The 26,732-nt window shown below is 47.8% G+C and overlaps 2 protein-coding genes across 4 annotated transcripts in view; both read left to right on the forward strand.

Annotated features, from left to right (window-relative positions):
- Positions 1–6,532: 6,532 nt before the first annotated feature.
- On the forward strand, positions 6,533–16,765 carry LOC114588578 (cholinesterase-like). 3 transcript variants are annotated; one of them, XM_077925166.1, is made up of 4 exons: positions 6,533–9,006; positions 12,196–12,359; positions 13,465–13,529; positions 16,379–16,765. In XM_077925166.1, exons 1-3 carry the CDS (start codon positions 7,511–7,513, stop codon positions 13,506–13,508), a joined length of 1,704 nt encoding a protein of 567 aa, XP_077781292.1. In that variant the 5' UTR covers positions 6,533–7,510; the 3' UTR covers positions 13,509–13,529; positions 16,379–16,765. The 3 variants fall into 3 exon arrangements, with proteins under 3 accessions (XP_077781292.1, XP_077781293.1, XP_028569810.2); XM_077925167.1 differs by having other exon boundaries at positions 13,482–13,529; XM_028713977.2 differs by lacking the exons at positions 13,465–13,529; positions 16,379–16,765 and having other exon boundaries at positions 12,196–12,823.
- Positions 16,766–22,139: 5,374 nt separating this feature from the next.
- The window catches only part of PPP1R18 (protein phosphatase 1 regulatory subunit 18), a 48,130-nt gene continuing 43,537 nt past the window's right edge, over positions 22,140–26,732 (forward strand). Inside the window, exons 1-2 of the mRNA XM_028714038.2 lie at positions 22,140–23,666; positions 25,061–26,709. Coding sequence (XP_028569871.2) covers positions 25,090–26,709 — 1,620 coding nt within the window. The 5' untranslated portion in view covers positions 22,140–23,666; positions 25,061–25,089. The remainder of the gene's footprint in view (positions 23,667–25,060; positions 26,710–26,732) is intronic.

The raw sequence follows: 26,732 nt of genomic DNA on the forward strand, positions 1-26,732 counted from the left end.
TCATTCTTGCATTGTGTTCTGAGTCATGCAGTGGCTAGTGATAAAGTAGTCATTGTGTTCTGAGTCATGCAGATACCTAGTGATAAAGTAGATGCCACACATAAGATTTTGAAGATGGCTCTTTAATTGCAGGATGGCAACTATGACCAGCAGTATCATTCATACATACATATATATATATATATATATATATATATATATATATATTCCAATGCAACGTGTTTCACTCTCTTGAACCTAAGAGAGGGTCTTCTTGCTTCTAAAACTGCTTTGAAGCAGCCCATAAATGATACCATCAACCATGGTATCCTTCTGGAGCGACTCTCTGAACTAGGGGTGGGTGGCACCACTTTGCGGTGGTTCCAGTCCTACTTAGATGGTCGTCCCCAGAGGGTGTTGCTTGGGAAATGCTTTTCAGCCCCATGGAACCTTCAATTTGGGGTTCCGCAGGGCTCAATACTATCCCCCATGTTGCTTAACATCTACATGACACCACTGGGTGGGATTATCCGGAGGTTTGGAGTACGTTGTCAGCAGAATGCTGATGACACTCAGCTCTATTTCTCCTTTACATCTGCAGGTGAGGTAGTGGAAGTACTGGACCAGTGCCTTGCCTCAGTAATGGACAGGATGAGAGCCAGCAAACTGAAGCTCAATCCAGTTAAGACTGGGGTACTGTTAAGTGGATGGTTCCCTAGACCAGATGGGTGGGAGATTGCCTGTTCTCGATGGGGTTACACTCCCTCTGAAGGAGCAGGTTTGTAGCCTGGGGGTCCTCCTGGATCCTTTGCTGTCGCTCGAGGCTCAGGTGGCCTCAGTAGCCCAGAGTGCCTTCCTTCAGCTTTGGATGGTGGCCCAGCTACGCCCCTATCTGGACAGGGATAGACTAACTACGGTTGTCCATGCTCTGGTAACCTCAAGATTTGATTACTGCAATGTTATGCCTAGGGCTGCCTCTGAAGATGGTTCTGAAACTTCAGCTAGTGCAGAATTCAGCGGCCAGGTTGCTCACCAGAGCAGAACAGTTTGAGCATATTACACCAATCCTGGCATGACTGCACAGGCTACCAATTAGTTTCCGGGCCTAATTCAAAGTGCTGGTTTTGACCTACAAATGGCTCAGGACCACAATACCTCAAGGATCACCATTTTCCATATGAATATACCTGAACCCTGAGATCAACTTCTGAGGCCCTTCTCTGTGTGCCTCCTCCTCGAGAGGTCCGGAGGGTGGCAACACGAGAATGAGCCTTCTCTGCAGTGGCTCCCCGTCTGTGGAATGCCCTCCCCAGCAAAGTTAACCTGGTACCTTCTTTATATACCTTTAGGTGCCAGGCAGAAACTGTCCTTCTTAACCACACTTTTGGTTGATTTGATTGACATCCTATGCCCTTTGAAAATGTGGTGGGTGTTTTTTTGGGGGGTTGGGTTGTTTATATTTTGATTATGTATTTTGTGGTTTTATATTTTGATTTTATTTTGTGAACCCCCCCTGAGACCTCCGGGTATAGGGCGGTATATAAATTCAATAAATAAATAAACTAGTGTCCACCTCTCTGCCATCTGCTCTGCTGGTCCCAGTTTTGGGGGCTTCTGTTGACATTGCTAACTATCCTCTACAGTTTTCTTTGCATTTGAGTTTGGAGATTTTCGTTTAAATTTGGAGTCTTCAAACTGGCATTCAATTTCACTGCTTTGCGGAATCACTGAACCCAAGTTAATTAGGTCTATTAATTTCAATAGGTTTACTCAGAGTAGAATTAGCATTGAATACTGCCCCCACTTATGCCAGAATACTTTGTGTGTTGATAATTGTTGGGGAGGAGAAATAATTCTGGAGAAATGGTAGGGTGTGTGTGTGTGTTGCTCAATTTTTCTGCTGTTCTCTCCCTTTGCACAATCTCCCTTTCCTTGGAAAGAGATGTTTTTACCAAAATCATCATCATCATTGTGGTCATCTTTGTAGTAGCGAGGATTAGGATTGCAGCCTAAATGTGTGTGTGTGTTGCTCAATTCCCCATTTACCATATTTTTCCATGTACAGTGGTACCTCGGGTTACATACGCTTCAGGTTACAGACTCCGCTAGCCCAGAAATAGTACCTCGGGTTAAGAACTTTGCTTCAGGGTGAGAACAGAAATCGCGCGGCAGCGGGAGGCCCCATTAGCTAAAGTGGTGCTTCAGGTTAAGAACAGTTTCAGGTTAAGAACAGACCTCCAAATTAATTAAGTACGTAACCAGAGGTACCACTGTATTAGACGCCCCCATGTATAAGATGAACCCCTATTTTGGGGGACTAAAAATTAAGAAAATGGGGGGAGATTGCCAAGAGTTGTTTGTTGAGCTTTTTTTGCAGCGGAGGGAAGCAAAACATTTCTGTAGCTCTTCTTCGGGTGGCATTAAAAAAACACCCTACAGAGCACCACTTTCAATCGCACGTGTCACTAAAGCAACCTACCGTCTGCCCGATCAGCAAAAGCAGACGCAAGGCACTCCCGACTGACGCAGCACCAGCCAATACACAGCGGGCGTTGCCGCAATCACCTGTCACCTGCCCAATCACCACTGACACTCTCCTGCTCGCTGCAACAACCAATCGCACATCAAAAAAAAGGCACTACCCATGTATAAGGCAACCTACCCACCCCCCATTTTATACTTTATTTTTGGGTAAAAAAAGGTTGTCTTATACACAGAAAAGTACGGTAATTTGGAGCAAGTGGTGTTAGCAACAACAGCACCATCATCGTAGTAGAAGCAGTGGAATTATGATTGCAACCTGTGCGTGTTGCTGAATGCTTTTGTTGTTGCATCATCACCACCCTAGCACGATATCGTCCTCTTTCAACTCAGCTGTCAAATGAACGTGTTGTTATCATTATCATCATTCTTATTACGATCACAGCACAGTCTAGGTGACCTATTGAAACTAATGGCCCTAACTTAGCCATGGGTCTTAAGTCTGAACAAAATTTACTTGAATACCACCCTTAAACGTGCATGTAGGTTTTTATTTACAGTGGTACCTCGGGTTAAGTACATAATTCATTCCAGAGGTCAGTTCTTAATCAAAAACTGTTCTTAACCTGAAGCACCACTTTAGCTAATGGGGCCTCCTGCTGCTGCCGCGCCACAAGAGCACGATTTCTGTTCTCATCCTGAAGCAAAGTTCTTAACCCGAGGTAATATTTCTGGGTTAGCGGAGTCTGTAACCTGAAGCGTATGTAACCCGAGGTACCACTGTATTTCATAGCTATTGTCATAGCACCAGGACAGGACAGAATCCCAGCAGAAACGCTGACAGAAGGCCTCAATTCCTCCCTCAAAACACACCTGCATAATCTCCTCTTGCGATGTCGGGAACAAGAATCTGTACCACAAGAAATGTGCAACCCCAGCTTTGTGACTTTCTACCAGAACTAAGGTGACTGACAACCAGTGTTCAAAACTCTCATTGTTCTAGGTGTGTTTTGTGACAGGGAATTTCATTAGCGCGAGCAGTTTCTGAGCTCTGGGCACAGTACTGCGCCTAAGAATTCAGATTAAAACTGCAGAGTGGAAGGAAGGGAGGGCCTTTTTATGCCTCCCCACTTCCAGCTACTCTCTGAAAACAGGAGAAGAGACCCTCTTAAAGGGGGGTGGGCAGGGGAAGGACTAGACCATGTGAAAAATGAACATAATAGCTGCAGTTCAATTTCAGCTTTGTATTCTTGTTATTTGAAAAGCGTGCCTAGACATTCTGTTGTTGTGCCCATAACCTCTCTGGTGCCATTTAGCTCCTAGCTTTCAAATCTCAGTTTCTAACACTGCTGAGATCTCCCTGTTGAGCACTGTAAGGGAAAGCCTTTGCCTGTGTAGTTCTCAACAGACTACAGTCACTGACAGCATCTGTTCTAAGCCACAGTGTCAAGAATCAACATGATTTTCTCACGATGCCAGCTGCAGGAGAAATGCTGAGAGCAGAGACAATCCTGGTACATCGCCTTCCTGGACCTTACAAAGGCCTTTGATCTTGTCAGCTGAAAAGGTCTCTCTGTTCTCGCCTCATCTCTCTTTGGCACATTCTTCTCCCTATTGCTCTCAGATGCCTTCAGCTCAGCTGAAGATGGTGTGATCATCCAATCAAGGAGTGATGGGAGTCTGCCCAACCTGGCACGTCTCCACTCCAAGAACAAGGTGTGGCAGGTCCTCATCTGAGGGAGGTTGTTTGCAAAAGACGCAGTCTTGACAGCGCACACCGAGGAAACTCTACAGAGACTCATCGGCCGTTTTGTCCAAGCCTGCAGGGAGTTCAGTCTACCACCAGCCTGGTGAAAACCAACATTCTGAGTCAGGACATCACCAGCATCACCACTGGTGATCACATGCTGGAGGTGGTAGATGATTTTGTCTACCTGGGTTCCACCATAACCAGCAATCTCTCCCTTGAGGCTGAGCTGGACAAGCCTATTGGCAAGGCAGCTATGGCAATGGCTCACCTCTCCAAAAGGGTTCGGGGGAATGTGATACTAATATCCAACACCAAGAAGAAGCTCTGCCAGGCTTGTGTGCTGAGCATGTTGCTCTATGGAAGTGAGTCGTGAACTTATAACCATCAGGAGTGACACTTCAGTGCCTTCCACATGCGCTGCGTCAGGAAGATTTTGAATTGTCGCCGGACAGGAAATAATAATAAGAATAAATTTTATTTATACCCCGCCCTCCCCAGCCAAGACCGGGCTCAGGGCTGCTAACACCAGATATAAAAACAATTGGTTAAAATACAACATTAAAATGCAGCCTCATTTCAGTAGAAACTCAAATCAAAAGCTTTTTTGGTGATGAAAACGTCAAGTCTTCACCAAGGCTAACTATCCAGACTGGTCCTACATGGGCCAGAAAAAAGCCAGGGAAGTCCCCAAATAGGAGTTCCATCACAGAAGGAGAAAGGAAAAAAAGAAAAAGGGGGAGGGGATCAAGTTAATTCCAAGCCAAAGGCCAGGCAGAATAACTCTGTCTTACAGGCCCTGTGGAAAGAAATCAGATCCTGCAGGGCCCTGGTCTTATGAGACAGAGCGTTCCACCAGGCCGGAGCCAGTGTAGAAAAGGCCCTGGCTCTGGTTGAGGCTAATCTGACTTCCTTAGGGCCCGGGACCTCTAGGGTGTTGCTACTTATGGACCTTAAGGTCATCCGCGGGGCATACCGGGAGAGGCGGTCCCGTAAGTACGAGGATCCTACCAGGAAAGAGTTTCAAACAAACATGCTCTCCCAAGTCCACATTCCCAACATGTTTGCACTCCTGTGTCAGCAACGTCTACACTGGCTTGGTCATGGCCACACAATGGAAGATGGCAGGATCCCCAAGGATATGCTCTATGGGGCTTCAGGTACCAGGACCATTGGCAGACCAACTGCGTTACAAAGATGTCTGCAAATGGCAACGTCAATCCTGACATGTGGGAATCCCTTGCAGATGACCAGAGTGCTTGGAGGCAGACAGGCAGGTCATGTATTCATAGCAATGGCCAGAGGAGAAATGACCTCTGGGAGGAGGGCAGAGAGAAGAAAGGCCATGGTGCATCTGCAGGAGCATAACTGGACGCCTTTGTTGCAACAAATGTGTATCTCTCGTAGTGGTCTCTGCAGCCACAGTAGGTGCTGCAACCTTCAAACAGTTTGACTTCACCCCAGAGGCTCACTCCTCCATCTTCTCCTGAGACTGACAGGTGCCAATTTAGTGCATCATGGATCCTACCCATCTGGATACGCAGGAGTAAGTGGGTAGGTACTGGCAGCAACTGCCAGAGAGTAAGACACAGTGGCAGCCCTGCAGGGCTCTTGTATTGCAGTTGGGCAACAAAGGGGTATAAGAGGCTCTCTTGAGCTTCTCCCTGTCCTTCGTTCCAGGGTGGACCTAACAATGGCAGCAGTTCAAATGTTGTGAAAGAGGCAGTTCTTAACTGAAAACAGTATGGAATAAAAGCAGCTTATGGACTCCCATCAAATCTGGCATGGTGCTCAGCAATCATCATCATCACCCCTCTGGTAGGGTTTCCCCTGCAACGCTGGTCAGTTCCAACACATATAAAAACATAATAAAACACCAGAGGAATGGGTTATGAAACCAATGGACTATGTTAAAATGGCTAAATTGATTGCCAAACTAAGAATTGCCAAACTACGTGTATCACCCAAACATGTAGTTGCAGGCAGGATTTGAAATATAAGCAGTTACTGGAAGATTTAATGATAGTGAAGTTTAGATAATAAATACATATGAATTGTAAAACAGCTAATAAAAAGAAGTAAAGTACAAACTTCAGGAAAGGAAGGGTAAATATCGCCAGATAGGAATATCGCCAGACAGGACACACGCGCGCGCACACACACACACTAAAACATCAAACATTAAAAACTTCCCAATACACTCTTGCATCTTTGCACTTGTGTACAAAAGGATCTCATGCCTTGTGGCAGAGAACTCTTGCACACGAATTATGATGATGATGATGATGATGATGATGATGATGATGATGTTTGTACACCGCCCATCTGGCTGGGTTTCCCCAGCCACTCTGGGCAGCTTCCAACAAAGATTTAAAATGCATTAAATAAATGTCACACATTAAACTTCCCTTTCTCAATCGCCCCATTTCACCTAGAACAACCCTTTCCCAACATTTCATTTGTTCTGTAGTCTCCTCCCACTCTGTGTATATAACTTGATGAATCACTGTTCTTGAAATCATTGCAACCAGTCTCTCAAATCCCTTTCCAGGGGAGCAAGGGAGACACCGAACACGCTGAGAACGATAAAAAAATAAAACCCACCAGGAAAAGGAGAGAGAGGTGAGTCTGCGCTGTCTTGGGACAGGCACACCTGCCTGAGGTGATGGGAGAAATCTCGCCAAGAGGATGTGGCACGGTTGGTCCATTTAGCTTAGTCTTGCCTAAGCTACATGGACAGGCAACAGCTGCCCAGGAGCTCTAACAGGAGTCCTTCCCAGGTCTACCTGAAGATGCTGGCGATTGACCCTTGGACCTCCTGCATGCAAAGCAGATGCTCTTATCATTGAGCTACTGCCCTTCCCTTAGTGTGGGTGGCAAGGAGAGGAAGCGGGATTGGGGAGAAAGAAATGGGGATTGCAGAAAGGGAGATGGAGAGACACCCTGCTTACTTTTGGCTCCAGCCCTGATCACTGCTGGTGGCCCCTGGAAGATTACCACTGAGGGATTGCGGCCCTCCAGAGGAAGAATAGGTTCCAACTCCCCTGCTCTTCACTTTCAAGCTAGCTGTCCTTCAAAACCAAAACTAGGCTTTAAAATAAAAAATTCTACTTCGCCTATTCAGAGGTGTTATGGGAACCACAAGTAGGAAGAGTGCTGTTGTGCTCATGTCCTGTTTTTGAGCTTCCCATGGGCATCCTGATCTAGATGGGCCAATCGACTGATCCAACAGGACTCTTCTTCTGAAATAGCGTGTTCTGTGTATTCTACAATTTCTGGGACGTTTCCCTTTCAGCTGCTGCAATGGCCCCCCATCTCCTTCCTTGGCTCTTGTGCCTCATCCTTTCGCTGGTGGGACCCAGTTCAACTGCTGAAGATGACTTGGTGGTGGTGACCAGCAGTGGCTCAGTCCGGGGGAAGCGTCTCCCGTCTGGCTCTGGCAACGTCACGGCCTTTTTAGGCATCCCCTATGCTGAGCCCCCAGTAGGCAAGCTGCGCTTCCAGAAGCCCGTTCCTCATCAGCCATGGAGCCAGGTCTTGGAGGCCACCAACTTCAGCAATTCCTGCCCCCAGATACTTATTTCCGGCACTCCAGATGCCGAAACATGGACGGCCAACACGCCCCTCTCAGAGGACTGTCTCTACCTCAACGTCTGGGTGCCCCATCCTCGGCCCTCCAAGCCAGCCGCTGTCCTTGTCTGGATCTATGGTGGGGCCTATTTTATTGGCACAAGCTCCCTAGTGATATACAATGCGGAATTCCTAGCTGCTGCCGAGAATGTCATTGTGGTCTCCATGAATTACCGCCTGGGGCCTCTAGGTTTCCTTTCGTTGCCACCAGCTGTCCCAGGGAACATGGGCCTGATGGACCAGCAGCTAGCCATGTCTTGGGTGAAGCAGAATGCAGCTGCCTTCGGTGGAGACCCTACTCGGATAACCCTTTTTGGCGTGAGTGCTGGGGGAGCCTCTGTTGCATTTCACCTCCTCTCGCCAGGGAGCCAGCCTCTTTTCCATCGTGCTGTGCTAGAGAGTGGAACCTCCGTCGCGGCCTGGGCTTGGCTGAATCCTGAGGAGGCCAGGAGAAGAAGTCAGAAGCTGGCCAAGATGATGGGCTGTGCTCAAGAAGAGGTCCCTGCTTTGGTGAGTTGCTTGCAGGGAAAGAACGCATCACAGTTCCAAACCGCCCAGTTCCTTGTTGTGGACCCCACGGTGGTTCTGAATCCACCCTTTGCACCAACAACGGATGGGGAATTCCTCACCGATGAGCCGCGGAAGCTTCTAGAATCCAAGAACTTCACGGCTAAGCCTATCGTGATTGGTACCACCTCCGACGAAGGGTCTATCCTCGTCTTATATGCAAGCCTTTTTTTGAACACGACCAAAGACTGCCTTTTGACCCAGGAGCAACTGTTGAAGGGGCTGCAGATCACCGTCCGCAACGCAACCAGCGACTTCATCAAAGCTGCAGCTGAGAGGTACAGTCAGGCAGAACCCGAAGGCCCAGCAAGGTACCGTTCAGCCATGGTGAAAGCCTGCGGCGATTACCTTTTCGTCTGCCCAGTCACGGATGTCGCCACAGCAGTGACAGAGGCTGGAAGCCCCGTGTACGTCTATACATTCCGACACCGCAGCACTGGCTCTGTTTGGCCTGAATGGCTGGGGGCCAGCCACGGAGCTGAGGTCCCCTATGTTTTCGGAACTTTGACGCTGTTGAAAGGAACCAAGGAAAACCACACAAAGGCAGAGTTGGAGCTTATCTCCCGTGTCATGCGATACTGGGCGGAGTTTGCCCGAAGCGGGTAAGAGAACTTTTTGGTTTCTCCTTTCAGTCACCCTTGCCTCAACAGCACAAAGACAGTCGCTTCTCTATGAGTGCGACGACTTAGCCAAAAGACTTGTTTATTGCTTTGAGATTGAAAGCATGAAACTTATGGGTGACCCACAACTTGTGCGCATTCCATACCCTCCAACATTTCCCCGATGAAAATAGGAGCTTCCTATTCCATAATAATAATGTATTATTATTTAGATCCCGCCCATCTGACTGGGTTGCCCCAGACACTCTGGCGGGCTTCCAACATACAGTGGTACCTCGGGTTAAGTACTTAATTCATTCCGGAGGTCCATTCTTAACCTGAAACTGTTCTTAGCCTGAAGCACCACTTTAGCTAATGGGGCCTCCCGCTGCTGCTGCACCGCTGGAGCACAATTTCTGTTCTCATCCTGAAGCAAATTTCCTAACCCGAGGTAATATTTCTGAGTTAGCGGAGTCTGTAACCTGAAGGGTATGTAACCTGAGGCGTATGTAACCTGAGGTACCACTGTATATAAAAAACGTAGTAAACCATTAAGCATTTAAAATCTTCCCCACGCAGGGCTGCCTTCAGATGTCTTCTAAAGGTTGTATAGTTCAGGGGTCAGCAACCTTTTTCAGCTGTGGGCGTCCACCGTCCCTCAGACCTTGTGGGGGGCCGGACTATATTTTGAGGGGGGGGGAATGAACGAATTCCTCTCCCCCACAAATAACCCAGAGATGCATTTTAAATAAAAGCACACGTTCTACTCATGTAAAAACACCAGGCAGGCCCCACAAATAACCCAGAGATGCGTTTTAAATAAAAGGACACATTCTACTCATGTAAAACACGCTGACTCCCAGACAGTCCACGGGCCAGATTGAAAAAGCGATTGGGCCGCATCCGGCCCCCTATCCTTAGGTTGCCTAGCCCTGGTATAGTTACTTATCTCCTTGGCTTGAGGGGGTCACATAACTCCACCCCCTCCAAAATTTCTCCCATGAAAATAGGGATGTCATAAGGAAAAGCAGGGCATTCCGGGCTCACATCAGAAACTGGGACGGCTTCTGTAAATCCGGGACTCTCCCTGGAAAATAGGGACATGCCAGAGAGTCTCACATTCAGCTTTACACTTTTGGCAAAAAAAAAACCCCAAAATTAAAAGGGGGTGGAAAGTGGGTGGGTGTCCAGGAAAAAATACTTTGTCAACCCCTCCCGCCACTGAACCCAATATGTTTTGGCTATGGTTTGGGCAATGGTAAGTTGAGGGTGGCCTGTATAAAAGCCAAGCTCAAACTAAGATAAGGAAGCATTTCTGGTATTCTCAGTGTTCAAAATTTTAGCTGATATCATAATTTGTGTGCATGCTAATTATAAATAATGTCATTATCTCAGCCGCTCTGGATCTAGCTTGCATTTCTCTATACTAAGGTAGCTATTCTACTTATTCTATAACCCAACACTTAACAATTCTTTCTCCTGTGGGTTGAGGCAGGTGGTCGCTAATAGCTAATCACGATGAGCAGGCAAAACCGCCGGAGGCTACTATGCACTGATAACACTGATTGCAAGAAGGGTTGTTTGTGCAAGTGCAGAATTGCACAATTAACAGGCACTGCATTGCGTTCTTGTTGGGGATAGTGAGCAACCGATTAGTGTGAAAGCAGAGTGTTTTGCAATTTTGTACGAAGTACACGCACACACACACACGCACACACACACACACACGAGTTAGCTATAATGCAGTTGCATTACAGTGGTACCTCAGTTTTTGAACGGCTTAGTTCACGAACAACTTGGAATGCAAACGCTGCAAAACCGGAAGTAGGTGTTCCGGTTTTCGAACTTTTTTTTTGGAAGCCAAATGTGTTGTTTTGAGTCCCCCTGTGTTTCCTGTTGCGCTTCTAATTTGCATCCCCACCCCCCACCCCGTTGTAATTCAAGCCTTCTGTTTCCAATTGCAGTGTTCTGAGGTGATATTTGGGGCTTGAGACTTTTTCAGTTAATTTGTTTTTGTGATTGTGTGGCTCCCAGTTCAGCTACTGATTGATTGATTGATTGATTGATTGATTGACTGACTGATTGATTGATTGATTGATTGATTGTGTGACTGTGGAAATGGATAAACGCCCCCCATCCAAACAATGACTATTATCAGTCCAGGTAAGAAATTTTTTTAATTTTTATTTTTATCATTTACAATACTGTTTTATTTATTTTATACTACAGTACATTGTTTATTACTTTCATCTTATGGATCAATGGTCTCGTAAGATAGTAAAAATCATGTTTTGAGCCCTCCTCTTTCACCCTCATTAAAAGGCTCTTTAATTCCTCCTTGCTTTATCTGAGGTTGTTGATATTTCTTCCGGCAGTCTTAATTCCGGCTTGGGATTCATCCAGCCCAGCCTTTTGCATGATGAATTCTTCATATAAGTTAAATAAGCAGGGAGACAATATACAGCCTTGTCGTACTCCTTTCCCAATTTTGAACATAGTATATGTTACATTATAGTAATTCAACACATTTAATTAGTCTAAAATAAATAAAAAAAGGAAATTGGATTAACAGAATCAGAAATAGTACTCCTATCTAGTATCAAAAATAGCCAATATTTTGGACTTTCTGAAATATCAGGAATGTCGTCCCATCCTGAGTTTCACAGCATACTCTTTGTATATACCAGATTTATCAGAAAGTGCACAAATCTGTCTCTTATTATGGAATCACAGATCCATTGGTCTCTGCGGTCTGCAAAAAGGAAACGGTTGCTCTTTTAACTGGGAATCCTCTTTCTTCCTCCTCTACATGCTTTTGTGAAATCACAGCCTCATTAGTATTTGGCTCAATGAGCTCTAACCCAAGTTTAGAATATATAGCTGGCGATGATGAAAATGGGAGGCATGTTATCCCTCCCAAAAAAAAGGGCAACATTACACTAGCTTAATTATGAACACGAGTCAAGTATTTCACTGATACTCAACATGGTTGTTTCAGAAACTGGTTGTCAGATGGGCAGGGTACAAGTAATAAATTGTATTATTATTATTATTATTATTATTATTATTATTATTATTATTATTAGCACTCCACACATGTCTAACACTGTTTTAAGAAAGCAGAGTGGTGTATCGTGTGCCTCACACAGGACCAGTGCTATTTGAACAATGATTTATTTGCTTCCCACTCAGCAACCCGACTCCTTCCGATGTCAACGAAACAAAATGGCCTCTCTACGACCCGGCACAGCAGAACTTCTTTGTCCTCAGCACCGAGCCACCCCGTGTGATGGAGCCATCGCCGGCTCAGCAATGCAGTTTTTGGAAGACACTCCCATCAGGGGCATCAAAGCCAGGTGAGTGGAAAGGGGGAACAAACAGGGCCAAATGCTTTCCTTGCAATGGTCACCTGTCATGGATGCTTTAGCTGAGATTCCTGCATTGCAGGGGGTTGGACTAGATGACCCTCAGATCCCTTCCAACTCTGTAATACTAATAAATGTCCCCCACCACCATTCAGGCATGCCTTTTTCCAGTTAAAACACAGTGATTTGGGTTTTACATGAACAAATTTCTCACTCGCGCACATATTCGCTTGGGGAGCTCATTTTCACCTCAGATATCTCTTGAAAGTCTTTTTTTTAATGCTGACAGGCTTATTCAATTGCTTGGAGTCATTTTTATATTTATTTTGCATTGCTTTATGTGCATTTTATTCTATTTCATCATCATCATCATCATTTATACCCCACCCATCTGGCTGGGTTTCCCCAGCCACTCTGGATGGCTTCCAACAAAATATTAAAAATAGGATAAAACATCAGACATTAAAAACTTCCCTAAACAGGACTGCCTTCAGATGTCTTCTAAAAGTCAGAAAGTTGTTTATTTCCTTGACATCTGATGGGAGGGCGTTCCACAGGCTGGGCGCCACTACCGAGAAGGCCCTCCGCCTGGTTCCCTGTAACCTCACTTCTCGCAGTGAGGGAACCGCCAGAAGGCCCTCGGAGCTGGCCCTCACTGTCCGAACTCATATGGGTGAGTGAAATCTAAATATTTTTGTAAATAAAATAAAAAATAGAACAGAAGCTCAGTGTGGTGGTGGTGGCCCAGGAGAAGGGAAATTCTCTGAGGCAGCCCTAAGTTGTGGAATTCCCTCCCCACAGAAGTGTGTTTGCATCTCGCACCTTCATTACCTATTTTTTTGTCCTGTACTGAAGACATAACTTTTTACGCTGGTCTTAGACACCTGGGAGATATATTCTTATGTTCTTATTTTTAGCATCCACCATATACTTACAACCTTAATTGTTGAAAGCAGTTTTTTTAATATATATTTTTCATTGCTGTAACCCACCCTGGGATCTCACAGGGAAGGGTGGATAAGAAATCAAAATACTACTACTAATAATAATAAGTTCATTTCCTCCTTCATTTGCCATTAAAAAAATATCCAAGAAGATGTCTTATCCACACAGGAATATGAAAGGAAGGAGGAGCTGTGAATTAAGAGAAAGTTTTCACAGGTAAGCATCAGTAAGGATGGAGAGAAAGAAAGGATCTGGTTGGGAGTTGGGAGAAAGTAGTCCAATGGGACCAGTATAATTTTTTTGGTGGAATACAATTTTCTCCAGCCAAAATTAAGCATTTAAAAGAATCCATTTGATAAGATTTGATTGGGGAGCAATTTAAACATCTGCTCCTAGAAAAAATGGGGATTAAAAAGTGCTTAATTTTGGTTGGATTGTGGTTTATATTTACTTCAGTTTATGCCACCACACTGTCCCATTTGATTTACGGGACTTGATACTATTTTAACATTGGCAATTACAGTGGTACCTCGGGTTACATATGCTTCAGGTTACAGACTCCGCTAACCCAGAAATAGTGCTTCAGGTTAAGAACTTTGCTTCAGGATGAGAACAGAAATCGTGCTCTGGCAGCGTGGCGGCAGCAGGAGGCCCCATTAGCTAAACTGGTGCTTCAGGTTAAGAACAGTTTCAGGTTAAGAACGGACCTCCGGAACGAATTAAGTACTTAACCTGAGGTACCACTGTAGTTCTACGCAAAGAAGACCTGTTGAAATGAATGGAAATTACTAACAGGTTCCTTAAACTTCAGTGGGCCTACCCTGAGGAAGACTTGGTTGAATACAACTAAGTCAACATAACAGGAGGAGGAGGAGTTTGGATTTGATATCCCGCCTTTCACTCCCTTTAAGGAGTCTCAAAGCGGCTAACATTCTCCTTTCCCTTCCTCCCCCACAACAAACACTCTGTGAGGTGAGTGGGGCTGAGAGACTTCAGAGAAGTGTGACTGGCCCAAGGTCACCCAGCAGCTGCATGTGGAGGAGCGGGGAAGCGAACCCGGTTCCCCAGATTACAAGTCTACCGCTCTTAACCACTACACCACACTGGCTCCTACACCTTCCCAGTCCTTACGGAAGACGGGTTACTGCACCACTAGCACCTGGGCACCCCTTGCAGACGACGGGCAGGTTATAAATGTGAAATAATCACAATACATTGTGAACTGAAATAGGAGTGTAGTGCAAAGGAGAACATTTTTCTTCCATATTTCATTCATATATATATATATAGAGAGAGAGAGAGAGAGAGAGAGAGAAATCGTCATTTTCTTGATTGAAAATATTTGGATCCTCTCAGTCACCAGGATTTCCTCTTTTCAAACATTATAAAAATATGAAATCGTTGATATGAAACACACCAACATTTAAACCAAGGATGGAGAATGTGTGACCCGTTACCCCCAGCCAGCATAGTCAATAGTAAGGATTGACTCAAGTTCAGCAACATCTGGAGGGCCACATGTTCCCCACCCCTGATTTAGGCTCCATCTGTGGTCTAAAGCACTGAGCTTAGGGCTTGCCGATCGGAAGGTCGGCGGTTCGAATCCCCGCAACAGGGTGTGCTCCCGTTGTTCGGTCCCAGCTGCTGCCAACCTAGCAGTTCAAAAGCACGTCAGATCGCAAGTAGATAAATAGGTACTGCTCCGTAAACGGTGTTTCCGTGCACTGCTCTGGTTTCGCCAGAAGTGGCTTAGTCATGCTGGCCACATGACCCTGAAAAACTGTCTGCGGACAAACGTCGGCTCCATCAGCCAGTAAAGCGAGATGAGCGCCGCAACCCCAGAGTCGTTCGCGACTGGACTTAACTGTCGGGTCCTTTACCTTTACACAAGACATGTAATGCAGTATCTGATACCACTTCAAGCAGCCATGGCTTTCCTCCCCCCCCCCCAAAGAATCCTGGGCAATGTAGTTTGCTAAGGACGTTGAGATTTATTAAGAGACCCCTATTCCCCTCTCAGAGCTACACTTCCCAGAGTTCCCTGGGAAGGGAGCAGGATTGTTAAATGACATTGAGAAGTGTAGCCCTGTGAGGGAATATGGGGTCTCCTCTCACAGCCCGTAACAGAGGCATTTCCCAGGATTTCCTGTATATCCATGACTGTATAAAGTGGTACGATCCTGCTTTCAACGTATATTGCAGATGGGGCCTGATGCAGATAAAAGAGTCAGCAATTGGGTTGAGTAACAAAAGTTAGGAAAATATCCCGTTGATAGCTAAAGGGGAGGAGAAACCCACTGTTCCAGTTGTTCATGTAAAATCTCCAAGGGAACTGGCAACTATAAACAAGGGAGAGAATTCTAAAAAGGCACTGTCTCTTGTTGGCTTGCCACCCACCTTCGAAGGTAAGGACATTAAATGGAGCCTCTGAAGAAGGCTTTAACAATAACTGGGCAGGTACGTATGGAAGCAGGCCGTCAGGAACCCAGTTCTAATTTGTTTAAGCAGGGGTCAGCAAACTTTTTCAGCAGGGGGCCGGTCCACTATCTCTCAGACCTTGTGGGGGGCCAGACTATATTTTGAGGGGGGGGATGAACAAATTCATATGCCCCACAAATAACCCAGAGATGCATTTGAAATAAAAGCACACATTCTACTCATGTAAAAACACGCTGATTCCCAGACCGTCCGTGGGCCGAATTTAGAAGGCAATTGGGCCGGATCCAGCCCCCGGGCCTTAGTTTGCCTACCCATGTGTTTAGGCCAGGGGTAGAAAACCTATGGCCCTCCAGATGTTGGTGAATTACAGGTCCCATAAACTCTGACCATTGGCCATGTTGGCTGAGGCTCATGGGAGTTTTGTAGTTCAACAACCTCAGGAGAGCCACAGGTTCTCAACCACTGGTTGGCAGGGTCAAATCAAAACCAGCACACCCTCAGAAATGTCATGGCCTGCATATGTGGTTTTGGGGAAGATCTTCCAGGACACCCATTCGCAACATCACTGAGCTATCCTCCACCTGTAAAAAGAGCTCCGCTAACACCAAATGCTTTGTGTCCCTCAGAGATGTCTGAAAAGATGCAGAAGAACCTATTATGTGGAATTATAAAGCTTCGTTTTCACAGAAAGGGCTTGCTACTGCCTTGCAAAGACCTGCCTGAAACCCAAGGTTGATTCTCCAACTCTTCGAGATGAAGCAGAAGTATAGTGAAAATGGATACCTCTGTTTTCTTTTTGTGAACTACTAGGCATCCCCAAACTCGGCCCTCCAGATGTTTTGGGACTACAACTCCCATCATCCCTAGCTAACAGGACCAGTGTTCAGGGATGATGGGAATTGTAGTCCAAAAACATCTGGAGGGCCAAGTTTGGGGGTGCCTGACTTAGAGGCTTGCTTGCTTTTTTTACAATCAATCGGGATGTAACTTTTATGCAATAAATAAATCTTTGGAAAGCATTTTCCCAGCTTCCTATTCCTGCCTCTGCATTCCAGCAACAAAGGTCAGCAATATAAATTGAAATTTCGTATGGAAACGGGTGTGAAAAGTTTAGCTTTAGTGGGGATATTCACATTCTGCACAAAGGCCAAAGTTCAGATCCTCATATATAGTTTGAGTTCAACAACACCTGGAGGGTCATACAGTCCCTTTTCCACATTTATAATTACATTTTTACCAGCTAGATTTATTATTACATTTATATCCCGCTTTTCCTCCAAAAAGTTCAAAGTGGTGTGCATGGTTCTCCCCTTCCCACATATTTTCCCCTTAACAACCCCGTGAGACTGAGAAGTAGTGACTGGCCCAAGGTCACTCAGTAAGCTTTATGGCCAAGTGGGGTCTTGAACTCTGGTCTACTGGGTCTTGGGTTGCATTAAATGCAGCCAGTACAAGCATGGTGTGTGCCAGTTATTTGGTTATTATAAAAGAAGAATTCATTGGATCCCTAGATCCCAAGGCAAGGTGGAATACTCTCCATTAAAAGAGAGCCCCAGCAGAAGTTTCAAAACACAAAACATGCAGCAAAGAAAAGTGTGGGAATATGGGCTACTAAATATCCTGTTCTAAGTCGTTTACAACACTTCCCCTTTCTACCCTCTTAGCATAGAATAGACCACAGAATTGGGTATGTTAAAATGGTTTTTACTTACAAACTTTCCAAAGGTCAGATTCATGCGTTTTTCCGTGCCGCAGCAAGAAAACACAGGCAGACATTTTGGGTTACAAAATATAGTAAAACGTTTCTGAACAAGTGGTCTGAGCTTGAAGCGATCAAGCTCTCACACATCCTATCTGGCCAAGTTCACATGTTGGAAGAAGACAAACAGTAGAAAGAAAGCAAACAAAGAACCTTCCTAACCGTTTGCCACCAGAGGTGAGAGGGCAGAACCTGACTGAGTCTAGGAAAAAAGTTTATGGTCTTAACCCTTTCATCCATTAACTAGAGCTAAGCATGCTGTTTTATATGAGGCTGCAATTATATCCCACAGCTTTAGTAAGAGAGGCCAGGGGCAAGCAATCAGCAATATCCACTCCTTCAAAATGAATGGGGTGGTGTGAGAGCCTTGAGTGTGCACACTTATCCCAGTATTGTCCAGGCTCAGAATTTGTGTAGAGTTAAAAAAAAAAAAAGCGGGACAAACTGATGTGCAGAGTACAGTGGTACCTTGGTTCTCAAACTTAATTCATTCTGGAAGTCTGTTCCCAAACCAAAGTGTTCCAAAGCCAAAGCATGCTTTCCCATAGAAAGTGATGCAAAATGGATTAATCCATCCCAGACTTTTAAAAACAACCCCTAAAACAGCAATTTAACATGAATTTTACTATCTAAGGAGACCATTGATCCATAAAATGAAAGCAATAAACAATGTCCTGCAGTCACACAATCAATCAATCAGTAGCTGAACTGGGTTCCGCACAGTCACAAAAACAAAACAAAAAGAGCCGCAAAAACACAAATGCAAAAACAGACAGACCTCAGTGTAACACTCAAAATGGAAGTGTGGCACTCAAATTGGAAGCGTAGCACTCAAAACAGAGCATGTTCGGCTTCCCAAAAACGTTCACATACACTTACTTCCGAGTTTGCAGTGTTTGGGTTCCAAGTTGTTTGAGTACCAAGGCATTTAAGAAGCAAGGTACCACTGTACCTGAAACAGTCTCCTATCACACCAAACCCTCTTTGCAAAGGAATCCGGAGGAGGCAGTAATATTGGCCAGACACTAGGTGGCACCATAACGCTAAGCATCAAGAGCAGAGACTTTTAACCCCAAAAGTTTGGTGTATGGGAGCCTCCAATGAAATATCTGGCCACAAAGACAGGTATACTGACACCCTGCAGCTGGTGTATATATTTCCCTCTGAAGTTAGTACAGTAAGAAGTTGTTCTTGTCAGGAACAAGAAAGAGTAGTCTGGCCCCTTAAAAAATAAACAGATTTATTCTGTGAGCTAGAGGAGCTTGCTCATGCCCGTGTATTGGCTGTAGCAGACAGTTACACACAACACTGGGGCCAAAAGGCAGCACTGGGTCTTTGGAAACCAGAGTCATAGAAGAGGCTTGTTCACACAACACATTCTACACAGGTATACGTGTGCAAGTGCCTATGTGAAAAAGGTATACTCTTGTTGATTTGTACACCTCAACTATTGTCTGCACAGACTGTACACATTTGAAGCTCTGTGTGTAAATAACTATGAGTGTACAGCCATTTGTGTACACAGGCACACAGATTTTACACTTGCTGAATGGAATGGGTGAACACCCTTAAGAAAACTCCAGCTCCAGCTCTCGGTGGCCATTTGTTGTTGTTGTTTAGTCGTTTAGTCGTGTCCGACTCTTCGTGACCCCATGGACCAGAGCACGCCAGGCACTCCTGTCTTCCACTGCCTCCCGCAGTTTGGTCAAACTCATGTTTGTAGCTTCGAGAACACTGTCCAACCATCTCGTCCTCTGTCGTCCCCTTCTCCTTGTGCCCTCCATCTTTCCCAACATCAGGGTCTTTTCCAGGGAGTCTTCTCTTCTCATGAGGTGGCCAAAGTATTGGAGCCTCAGCTTCACGATCTGTCCTTCCAGTGAGCACTCAGGGCTGATTTCCTTAAGAATGGAGAGGTTTGATCTTCTTGCAGTCCATGGGACTCTAAAGAGTTTCCTCCAGCACCATTATTCAAAAGCATCAATTCTTCGGCGATCAGCCTTCTTTATGGTCCAGCTCTCACTTCCATACATCACTACTGGGAAAACCATAGCTTTAACTATACGGACCTTTGTTGGCAAGGTGATGTCTCTGCTTTTTAAGATGCTGTCTAGGTTTGTCATTGCAAAAACAAACATGTGAAGTGTGAAAGCTCATTTTGCGGTCACGTGCCTTAAATCACAGCTTGCTTTGTAGCTCTGCTACAACAAACAAAAACATGGATCCAAAGCACAGATCCTCACGATTTTAATCAACCAAGCTCCCACGTTTATCATGTAAACCAGGGGTGCCCAAACTTTTTTCAAAGCGGGCCAGATTTGATGTAGTGAACACGCGTGAGGGCTGACCAAAGTTGTTGCACTTTTTTAAGGATTTTACCCCAGGACATATACTGCCGCGGGGGCCGGATTAAATCAACCGGCAGCCCAGCCTAGGCCCCAATACGGACTTTGGACATGCCTGATGTAAACCTACCTCACCATCCATGCGTAGGACAGCACCATATGTTGCAAAAGCATAAGCTGAAGGAACGCAGCCTCGTGATCCATGCGCTGGAACCTCAAGACTAGACTACTGCAATGCATTCTGTGTGGGGCTACCCTTTGACCAGGCTGCAGCTGGTGCAAAACACTGCGGGTAGACGGTTGATTATCACCAGCCCACAACTCCAGTGCTCAAAGGTCTGCACTGCCTCACAAGACAGCTACTGGGCCAGGTTCAAGGTTCCTGTATTAATTTACAAGGCCCTTAATAATTTGGTCCTTGAGGATACCTCAAGGACCACCTAATGCCTTATATCCCAGCCCAATTACTGAGGTATTTGTCACTGTTAGTGGTCCCCAATGTCTGGGATGCATGGCTCATATTCTCCCCGAGCTGTGGGTGTAGTACTGTGGACCCAATTTCATGAAACTCCCTTCCGGCTGAGGTCAGACAAGCCATCAACCCTGTCGAACATCTGGCACCTACTCAATACTTTTTAAAAATTCCAGCAGGCATGTTAATTGAAGCTTGGTTTTATCATTTTAACTGATTTTTACTTTTTTGTATTGTATCTTTGTAAACCGCTCGCTTAGGGACAGTGGTAGTTGAGCAGTATATAAATTCCTTAAAACATAAATTAATAAACAAATGGTGCTTTCTGAAGGGCTATGCCAGTGTTTCCCAAACTTGGGTCGCCAGCTGTTTTCGGACTACAATTCCCATCATCCCTGACCATTGGTCTTGCTAGCTAGGGATGATGGGAGTTGTAGTCTGAAAAAAGCTGGGAAACGCTGACCTACGCAGATGAGTTAACTCACAGCTGACCCAGCAGCCTTGAACTCTGCACCCATCAGCTATGGGTCTGTGACTTCAACTCCTCCTTCTCCAGGGGCTGGCTGCACGAGAGTTATCTGGATCCAATCCAGCAGCATCTGTGCCTGACACACACCTGACAGCTGTGGGGTATGTGGGCACCATTTGCAGGAAAGAACTTTGCAGGCCTAACTTGGGACCCGAATCTAACCCACAAGCTGGAGGTTCCCTACCGGTTACAAGCAGGTAACAGTAGTAGTAGTAGTAGTAGTAGTAGTAGTAGTAGTAGTAATATTAATAATAATAATTTATTTGTACCCCGCCAATCTGGCTGGGTTTCCCTAGCCACTCTGCATGGCTTCCAACAAAAGATTAAAAATGCATTAAAATGTCAGACATTAAAAACTTCCCTAAACAGGGCTGCCTTCAGATGTCTTCTAAATGTCAGATACTTATCTCTTTGATGTCTGATGAGAGGGCGTTCCACAGGGCAGGCGCCACTACCGAGAAGGCCCTCTGCCTGGTTCCCTGTAACCTAACTTCTCGCAGTGAGGGAACCGCCAGAAGGCCCTCGGCGCTGGACCTCAGTGTCCGGGTAGAACGATGGGGGTGGAGACGCTCCTTCAGGTATACTGGATCGAGGCCGTTTAGGGCTTTAAAGGTCAGCACCAACACCTTGAATTGTGCTCGGAAACGTACTGGGAGCCAACATAAGTCTTTCAAGACCGGCGTTATATGGTCTCGGTGGCAGGTAGCAGCGCTCGCAGCTTATGGACTGCACCATGTAACAGGTGTCTGGCCCAGCAGCCTAAGGCGGACAAGCCACTGAAACAGGCATTCAGAATCCATCCATTTCATAAACCCTGCAGGGCTCAATCTCTGTGTTTGTGTATGTGTGTGTTTCTGTTTTGCCCAAGGGTCTGGGAGTGGGAGAGAGCTTTTTAGCATGATGCTTTTAAAATAATTAGATTATCAACAAACAAACTTGATGCTACGAATAGCAATGTCAGGTGCTGCCCGGGGGGGGGGGGAGGAGAGAGAAGGGGGTCTACTCGGAAGTAAATCCTGCGTCCAGGCGCAATTAGCGCCGATTTAAGGTGCACCAAGACTGCCTAAAAACCTCACCAAAGATATGCAACGGATCGCTTCGTTGCAGAGGGAAGAGTTAGTGCACCGTGGAGGCTGGAGGGCTTCTATTCTACATGCGGGGGGGGGGGAGAAAAATGTGCTCCGTGGGGGGGCGGGGAAGGCAAGGAAAGGAGCTGAGCTCTAACTATAGGCTCCCACGCTTGAGCAGGCCCGACTCTGTGGGGCGGACCACCCTCTCTTCTGGAGGAGGAGGTTCCCATCCACGGCGTGGCCTCCCGCGCTCCTGAACGGGAAATCTCTGCAGCCCAAGACTCTCCGCGAGGCAGCTCCTCCCTTCCTGCCTTGAGCCGCCGCCAGCCGCGCCCCCCTCCCCAGTTATCTGCTGCCTGCCAAGCCCCGCCCCTCTTCATTGTCCTCCCCTTTCTGTTTATACACAAAGACCCCCATCTTCTTCCCCCTTCCCCTTCCTCCATCCCTCGCTTTTTTCCCTCTCTTTCCTTTTTTTAAAAAAAATATTTTCTCTTCCCCTTCTTTTTTTCCACCCTTTCTTTTTTCTCTTTCTCCCCCCCCCCTCCCCGCCCTCCTGGGTTAAAGGATTTGAGCAATGGGTCTGGAGGTGGAGCTCGTCGGAGGATTAGAAGAAGCGGATGTGAGAAGAGATTGAGAGGGATTTCTCTCTCTCTCTGCCTCGCTCTGTCGCTCCGATCCCGAAAACTTCTCGGAAAGAAGCAGAGGGAGGAGGAAAGAGGAGGGTTTGTTTTTTTTTAAAGGGAACTAACCAACCCCCCTTCCTCCTCTCCGCCCAGCAACAATCCTGACTCAAACCCGCTTGGATCTGCCCTCCCTTCCCCTCGGCTTGGGAAAAGGAGGAAAAAAGAGATCTGCTGCTGAAATCTACCGCCAAGCAGAGGACCAGCTCCGCCCGCGCCCAGCCACGCTCCCGGGGATCATGGGCCAAGCGAGGGATCAAGCCTGCCGCCTGCCCCGCACCTCCAGGACCTAGCTGGATTGAGACTCTCCTCGCGTGTTGTTGCGTGTCGTCGGAATACCCTTTCCCCTCCGGGTCCTCCGAGCACTGGAGGTGGCTCCCCCCCCCCCTCTTGGTGTCTTGAAGACAAGCCGCCGCTCCGGATCTGGGTTCTGATTTCGGAGTGGACGACCCTCCTGCCTTCTCGGACGCCTGGGTTCTAACGGAGCCGTGAAGAAATTCCGCGGAAGGTGGAGTGGGGGAGAAGAAGAAGAAGAAGAAAGGATTCTTTTGATCTCGAAATTCACTGCTTTTTCTCGGGCACTTTGATTCTCTCCAGATACTGAAATACATTATCTCTACCGCTGGCTTAAAAGGGGGGGGGGGGGGCTCCTTTGATCTCTTGGTTCCTCTCCGGATTCCTGGGTTCTGTCGACTTATTGGAACGCTCCACCATTTTAATTATTTATTTTTGATGTCTATAATCCTCTTTCCTCCCGAGCTCCCGGACTGCTGAATTCTCGGGATTTTCTGAATATTAAGAAATTCTTGTTCTACAGACATCCAGCCACCTCTCTCCATCCTTTTGGACTTCTGGGTTTCCAGGTTGAGATTTGAGTCCATCTCCTCCCCCCCCCCCCACCGCCTTGGGCTTTGTGCTGATTTCCTCATCAGGGATCCTGGCTTCCTGACCCAGTTAAGAACTTTTAAGAGGAGGAGTTAGGTACCAAAGTCAACTCGGCACCTCCATCGTTGCTGGATTTAAACTCCTGGAATCGCTTGAAATTCTCGCATCCGGACACTGGTAAATTTGATATTTAATTTTTATCTCATTTGCACGCCGCCTCTTGCAGACCCACAAACCCACTTTTCCTTTTCAGTCATCCACTGGGGGGCATCCTGATCAGTTTCTGCCAACAGGCAGGAGAAATCGGAGCCGTTCGGGATTTATTTTATCCCAGTTATTTAATTACAACGTACTTCCTGTCAATAATATTAATCTCCCCCCTACCCCCCCCATTGCCAATCCCATGGATCCTTGGTGACCTTCTGAACCCGAACCATTCCCCTCCTCAGGTTCAGGTTCATTATTCCCTCCCCCACCCACAATTTGTGGGCAGAAAAAAATGACCCCCAAACTAGATCCCTGTTACCTGAGATTAGTTTCCACTACTCCGCACGAAGACCACAAGACCTGCATATTTTAATTTAGATCAAGTAAGGAGGATGGCCTGTCAGCCCCTTAGCCTGTGCACACACTTGCCTCTTCAGATTAGTCTGTGCCACCGTTCCAATCTGGATTAAACAGCCTGGAATAATTTCACCACCCCTGGTTTAATACTCCCTGTCACCAATAGGAATTAAAAAGCACACCTGCAGCATGAATAGCCATTGCGTGGGTTTTCAGAACAGTGGTACATAGGGAGCTACCTTATTATAAATCAGGCTCTCCAGGGTGGGGAGGTGGGCATCCTCTTCCCCATCTCTTTAACCACTCTGGCCTCATCTACAAAACTATGGCTGCAGCATGCCACACTGCCCACCCCCTTTCTCCTTCCTTCAGTGGTGTGGCGCCTGAGCTCCTTGGGTGAAGATCCACGTGGAGAGCTGTCACCGCCCCAAGGCAGGGGAGGCAGCATATGGTGTGCGGTGTGTGTCTGGGTGTGAGCCGGAAAAAAGATGAGTGGATTGCGTGCAGGGAAAGAAGGCAACTCCCAGGTGGAGCTCCTCCAAAGAGGGATTTTCATCTCCACGCCCCTTCCTGAACGGACCCTCACAGTTATCTTTCCTTCCCAAGTTCCTCCATTTTCTTCTACATCGTTTTCCTTCCCTGAATCTGTCTTGCTCCCCCTTCCTTCTTTCACAACCCTCTTTCCTCGCAGCAATTCCATCTCCTTCCTGCCTTGCTAACCCCTTTCCCTTCATGCCTCCCCCCTCCCTCCTTCAATCACACCCCCATTCCCTTTCTCTCCCTCTCACAAGCCTTTTCCCATCTACTCCCATTTTGCTATTCGCCTTCCTTCCTTCTCCCCCTCCTCTTTTTCCCCTTCGCTTCCCTCTTTATTCCTCTTTATCGCTCTTCCTTCTTCTCCTTGAGTCTTTCACTTTCCCCAACTTGCTCTCCCTCCCTCTTCCTCTTCTTCTTTCTCATCCCTGGATTTCCCCGTCTTCTTCTCACGTTCCCTCCTTCTCTCCCAGGTTTCCCTCCCCGAGCTCCTCAGGCGAAGATGTCTTCTTCGGCTTCGGCTCTGCCGGAGTGGAAGCTCCAGCTCCTGGAGCGCCGGCGCAAAGAGGAGGAGGAGGCTCGCCGGCGGGAACGAGAGCAGCAAGACCGCATGGCCAAAATGCCCGCCTGGAAGCGGGAGATCATCGAAAGGCGCCGGGCCAAGCAGGGCTCCGGCACCTCTTTCTCTGAGTCTGGGGGGCCAGGAGGGACCGAGAGCGGCGCAGCTCCGGCTTCCAGCGCTCCGCAGCCCTGCCAGGAGGGGGAGCCGGAGAGTTCGGTGCTGCAGGAGAAGATCGGCCCCATCCACCAAAACCCATTCATCCAGCTGGAGAAGCGGCGCTACAAGGAGTCTGAGAGCGACCTCGCCAACGCCAAAGCCAAGCAGATTGTCGACCTCTACGGGCAGATCCCGGGCGTCCGCACCTTGCGTGCGGACAATGTCATCATCATCGAGACGGTCCCGGGGGCACCGCCGGCGCAACTGGCCAGCAGCCGGCAAACGGGTGAAGCCAAATCGGGGAGCGTGGAATCCCTCAACGAGCTGCTGGCTCGGCGCGGGGGTAGCGTGACCGAGATCCGCGCCGGGGAGGTCTTCATCGTCAAGTCGGCCTTGAGCCGCAGCGTGGAAGATCTCAATTCGGTCGGCCGGGCCGAGAGCCGGGGGTCGCTGCCCGAGCAGCACCGAGGGAGGGTCAGCAAACTGCTGAGCCACTTCAGCCAGGAGGGCGGCAGCATCGGGTCGGCGTCTCCGCGCCCGGTGAGGTCGCTGAGTACCGAGAACCTAACGGAAAGCAGCTACGTGGCAAGGAGGCCGGCCCGGGTGGCAGCGGACCCCAGCCCGACCCGGAAGCACTTTGACAGCAGCCCTCCACGCGACCTTCCCGGATTGAGCCCGCCTGTTCCCTACACTGTGGCATCCTATCGCAGCCAGTTTGAATCCAAATCGAGCAGCGGCGAAGGCTGGCCGGACAGCCCTCCCAGGCGCTCCCCGACCGGGAGGAGCTGGGGGCGGGAGGCTGTGTCTCCAGAGAGAAGCCCCAGGAAGGACAGTGTAGATTCGGAGCCCGCTTTTGAGATCCAGCCGGCCCCTCCGCCGGCTCCGGTGGCTGAGGACGATGTCCAGGGCAAAGCCTTGGCCAACCTGCGCCTGCATTCTCGGAACTCCTTTGTGGTCGTTCCGCGCCGGGCCCCGTCCTCCCCACCCCCAGAACTCAAGCAGGAAGCCAGCCCTTCTCTGCCTGCTGTCAAGCCCCCAGCCCCCACTTCCTGCTCCTCGCTTCTCCCAGACGCGGAGGAAGAGCCGCCCGAGGCTGCAGAGGCCATGAGGCGTGGTGTGGGGAGCAGTGTCGCCAAGGAGGACGTCCGGGTGGGGGGCTTGGCCCGCGCCTCATCCCCCCACCCAGCTGTGCAGCGCCGCAGCGGCAACACCATCACCATCAACCCTCGCAAGGCCCCGGCTGCACCTGTGTCCGTGGTGGAGAACGGCATCGAGAGCGACGCTTCCCCGGCTGCGGCGCCCATGAAGAAACGCTACCCTACGGCTGAGGAGATCCAGGTGATCGGAGGCTACCTGTCCCTGCAGAGGTCCTGCCTTGCCAAGAACGACCCACACCGGAAAAAGGTACACGCACCTGCCTGGCTGGG

Source organism: Podarcis muralis, chromosome 2 (assembly GCF_964188315.1).
Source record: "Podarcis muralis chromosome 2, rPodMur119.hap1.1, whole genome shotgun sequence".
Classification (NCBI taxonomy): domain Eukaryota; kingdom Metazoa; phylum Chordata; class Lepidosauria; order Squamata; family Lacertidae; genus Podarcis; species Podarcis muralis.

Excerpts from the sequence above, each read along its gene's own strand:
- LOC114588578 (XM_028713977.2), top strand. The coding sequence starts at position 7,511 with ATGGCCCCCCATCTCCTTCCTTGGCTCTTGTGCCTCATCCTTTCGCTG. Across the intron at positions 9,007-12,195 it reads GCGGAGTTTGCCCGAAGCGG|CAACCCGACTCCTTCCGATG; the intron begins GTAAGAGAACTT and ends CTTCCCACTCAG.